Here is a 4,814-nt window from a genome sequence, read left to right as displayed (position 1 = left end):
AGCTTACGAAAAAAGCACGAGAAGAGTGAAAAGACCAGCACCAAGTCATCCGCATGGCGATACGCCTAAAGAAGTAAAAGATCTTATACAAGAAAATCGAAGACATAGAAGAATATATAGGATGAACAAAAATGATCTAAATAGAAGGAACCTCAACCGACATAGCCAAGTTCTGAAAAATGCCCTGAAAGATCTAAGAACAAGCAGATGGAACAAAAGGGTTCAAGAACTTAATACAATCGATCATTCTGCATGGAGAATGCAAAAAAGCCTACTAGGAGAAAAGACTAAAATTCCACCCCTACACGGAGAAAGGGGAATGGCTTATACCAATACTGATAAGGCAGATGCATTGGCGGACTCGATCGAACGAGAATCGAGAATAAATTACAGGATAGACGACGATAATGAAGATTTGGAAGAACTGGTTGAAGAAAATGATGAAGAAATGGATGAATTACCAGCGACTGCTGAAATAGACAAGCCAACATCGCCAAATGAAATCAGGGAAATAATTAGAAGTTTGAAGAAGAGGAAAGCTCCCGGAAGCGATAAAATAACGAATGTTATGTTAAAGAAATTACCTAGAAAAGGTAAAGCCGCTCTAACAAATATCGCGAATGGAATTATGAGGACAGAACACTACCCAGAAAAATGGAAAACAGCAGAAGTCATAGTATTCAATAAACCATTCAAAGAGAAGAAGTTTCCACAAAACTACAGACCGATAAGTCTATTGTCGGCATTAGGAAAAGTAGTAGAAAGAATTATCGCCACGAAGCTAAATGAGGAAACCGAAAATCTGGAACTAATACCACCAGAACAGTTCGGATTCAGAAGAGAGCATTCAACAGAACAACAATTATTAAGGCTCACAGAGTACATAACAAAGGGATTCCAAAATAAACAAGCTACAGGTCTTATTTCAATAGACGTCGCCAGAGCATTCGACAGAGTATGGCATGAAGGATTAATATATAAGATGAGATGTGCTGGATATTCGATCAAAATATGCAAGTTGATCAGGAATTATCTCAAAAATAGAAGATTTTACGTAAAAGTGGGAGGAAAATGCTCCTCAACAAGAGATATAGAGGCTGGAGTACCCCAAGGATCAGTACTTGGGCCACTTCTGTACAACATATACATCCACGATATTCCGAACAATCCAAGAACCATGCTAACGTTATATGCTGACGACACAGGCATAGCAACTCGACACCGAAACCCTGAAATAATAGAACGAGTTCTACAAGAGTCGATTGACGAAACAAATGACTGGTGCATAAAGTGGAAAATCAAGCTCAATGGACAAAAGAGCCAAGCAATATAATAATAATAATAATAATAATTTATTCACCCAAGCATACAATACAATTCAGAATTTGAGAGAGCTCAGAAAAGTCATCTAAGGCTTGTGTATGAACTCTCTCCAATCAAAGTAGTGAATTAGCAGCATGACTATGAAATTGCAAACACAATGCATATAATACAATTAACCATCAGAAAAGTTCTTGAACGTTTTGTCTCGAGAAACAGTCAAGTAACCAGCTACCTGTTCTACGCTTCAGAGAATGGTAACTTTGTGGGCTTTTCAGATAGGTGGGAACAATATTGTAGATCTGTGGCAACCTATAAAGAGCAGAAGATCTGATCTTCTCCCTGGTAACCCTGAATCCTCTAACCATCACATTTTGTGTCTGCCTTGTGTTATAAGTAGAACACAAGAGATCCAACTCGTGACGTTTTTTGGGGATCGATAATACCAAACTTTTTATGTATAGCTGCCTCGGGTCCATTATTCTCAATTCCTTATACAATTTGTTACTAGAGTACAGCCGAGGTTTCTTGAATAAGATCTTTATAAGTCGCTTCTGTGCTCTCTCCACAGTGTTATAATATCCTTTCCTCAAACCGCCCCAAGCACGAATTCCATACTGTAAAACCGACTGCACCAATGCGAAGTAAACAGTGAAACATAAATCCCTAGGTAGAAAATTCCTGGCCAATCGAATTCTGTAAGTTATTTTTCTCAATCTCTTATGTAATTCCTTGCTGTGCACATCCCATCTCAGATGACAATCAATATAAACTCCCAAGTATTTGACAGATCTCACTGCTTTTATTACTATATTGTCGAAGAGGAGCGCTTCAAAGTTCGGCTGTTGCGAACTATTTAATGAAATCGGCAGGAAGTGTGATTTGGATTCGTTGACTGAGAGTAGATTTAGATCAAACCACTTCTTCACAATCTTCAGTTCCGCTTGCGCCAATTCTCCAACCTCCATCCAAGAGTTTTGCTCAAAGAGAATACATGTGTCATCAGCATAAGAAATTATTTTGCCCTTCATACTTAACTTCAGCAGATCATTCATATATATAAGGAACAATAGCGGACCCAAAACAGTTCCTTGGGGAACGCCACAACGAATAACCTCCGGTTCACTCACAACATCATAGATCTTAGTTCTTTGGGTTCTATTATCCAGATAACTCTTAAGCAAGTCAAAAGCACTACCTCTCACTCCAATATGAAACAACTTTTTAAGCAGGATCTCATGATTGACGGTGTCGAACGCCTTCGATAAGTCGACAAACACACAGAGAACTTTTCTATTTCTGTTAATTGCCTTGTAAATATTTTCCATCAAAGCATCCAAGGCATCTGAGGTTGACCTACCTCATTTACTCTCAGAAATGATCTTGAATTTATCTAGGTATTTGGTCAATCTGATGAAGATGACCTTTTCAAATATTTTTGCAAAGACAGTAATGACTGACAGAGGTCTGTAATTGCCGGGGTCGCTCCTATCTCCACCCTTGTGAACAGGTGTGATCAATGCTGTCTTAAAACATGAAGGCACAGACCCTACCTGAAAACATGCATTGACTAATTCGACAAAGGGTTGTGCTATCAGAGGTGCCATGTCCTTAGCTAAACTCCCAGTAATCAAGTCACAGCCAGATGATTCAACCTTTTTCAAGGAATATATCAGTCCTGTGAGCTCCTCGATGCTTGTCGGTTCCACATATATGGAGCCAGGCCATGACATATGCTTAAACCCAGACTCAGAGGATGGGCCCAGAATGGAAGAAGCCAGTTTATGCCCTACAGAGTCGAAGTATTTATTCATGCCATCTGCAATCTGTTTACGGTCATCCGTCTCTACCCCATCAACAACAATTCGGTCCGGAATGGCTCGCGTTACACTATTGGAGTTTGTAACCTCATTGATAAAACGCCATGTTTTCTTGATATCACCCTCTGCAGACCGGACTCTATGACTATAGTAAGAAAATTTAGCCTTCTTCAGAAGTGAATTCAGTTTGTTACGAAAAGCAGTATACAGAGTTTTGCTCTCATCGCTCTTCTCCTTTAGGAACCTCTGGAATAGAAGATCTCTTCGGCGTATGGAATTAATCAAACCAGTCGTTATCCATGGTTGTCTTTTCTTAGGTGTTGATTTTCTGGACGTGATCGTCGCTGATTCTACGCAATTAAGGATATTTGCCATAAATATTTTTGACTTTTCTTCAACATCTTCAGTCCTTCGGAATTCTTCCCAGCATACTTTAGATAGCTCAGATAGCAACAATTCACGATTCACACACTTACGATATACAAACGTCTGACCAACAGTCCCCGTGGTCCTCGTAGCAGAAACTTGATGCAGAGCAATGGTCACATAATGGTCAGTAACATTTGTTCTCAGAGTGAGGGGAACAACCAAGTCCGTTGTAGACAATCCCTTGACAAACATATGATCAATGCACGTTGCCGTATTAGCAGTCTGTCTAGTGACTGAATTTATGATTGATTTAAAACCAGCACCATTTAGAATTTGCAAATATTCCTCACTTATACTATCGGATTGGTCTAAGATGTCGACGTTAATATCCCCAAGAAGGTAAGTGACGCCTCCCAGGTTTCCCTCAGAAAGAAAATTTTCGAGGTCATCAAGGAATCTTTCAACCCGATAAGAATGTGGTCGGTACATTGGCACAATATTAAAGCTCCTTCCTTTCTTCACAAGTGAACAATTCAGGACACTCAACTCATTGATCACTTTAAACTTAACTTTATGGACTAAATTTGATCTTATATACATAATAACCCCATCATTTTGATTAATGGTTGAATTGTTATAGTAAACACAATAATCCGGAATCCCAAACTGCTCAACATCTTCAACTCTCCACGTCTCCGTTAGAACCAATACATCAAATTCAAAACCAAAAGACGAGAGTAGCACTAGAAACTCATCGAAGTTCTTCTTGATACTCCTCACATTCATCTGAATCAGGGCCAGCTTTTCTCGACCCTCCATTACAACCTTCCTCACCATAGAACAATCATCCACAGTCACCGTCTCCATCTCATCGACATTTATTTCATCCATCAACCAACTCATGCTTATTGTCTGTATTGGGGAATGTAAGAAATAACAATATGTTTTCTCCACAAAATAATAAATCTATGACAAAACAGAAAATGATCAAATTAAAGAACAATACAAAAAAAAATGACCCAATATAAACCCGGACAGGCACAGGATTCAATGGTACAAATATGAAATCTTTCAAACCACAATTAACGATCTCTATTCTTCGATCCAGATCTAAGATTCCTCATTTTTTCTTTCACATGCTTTTTGTTATCACCAAACTTGGAAAGCGGTTCCTTTTCCTTTTGGTCCTTCGAAGTATCCTTCTCTCTCTGTGTTGCCAAGGAATGTTCAACCTCACTAATGGCCATGCTCTCTCTCCTTGGAGTCGACAGAGCACTTGAAACCCTTCTATCAAATGATCCATAG

The 4,814-nt window shown here is 39.1% G+C and overlaps 1 protein-coding gene across 1 annotated transcript; it reads right to left on the bottom strand.

Annotated features, from left to right (window-relative positions):
* Positions 1–2,681: 2,681 nt before the first annotated feature.
* LOC123320977 lies at positions 2,682–4,412 on the bottom strand. Its single transcript, XM_044908478.1, has one exon. It carries the CDS (start codon positions 4,410–4,412, stop codon positions 2,682–2,684), a length of 1,731 nt encoding a protein of 576 aa, XP_044764413.1.
* Between the last annotated feature and the right edge of the window lie 402 nt (positions 4,413–4,814).

Source organism: Coccinella septempunctata, chromosome 9 (assembly GCF_907165205.1).
Source record: "Coccinella septempunctata chromosome 9, icCocSept1.1, whole genome shotgun sequence".
NCBI classification, from domain to species: Eukaryota; Metazoa; Arthropoda; class Insecta; order Coleoptera; family Coccinellidae; genus Coccinella; species Coccinella septempunctata.
The sequence above is the reverse complement of the archived record's forward strand: the minus strand, read 5'-3'. Positions and strand labels throughout refer to the sequence as shown.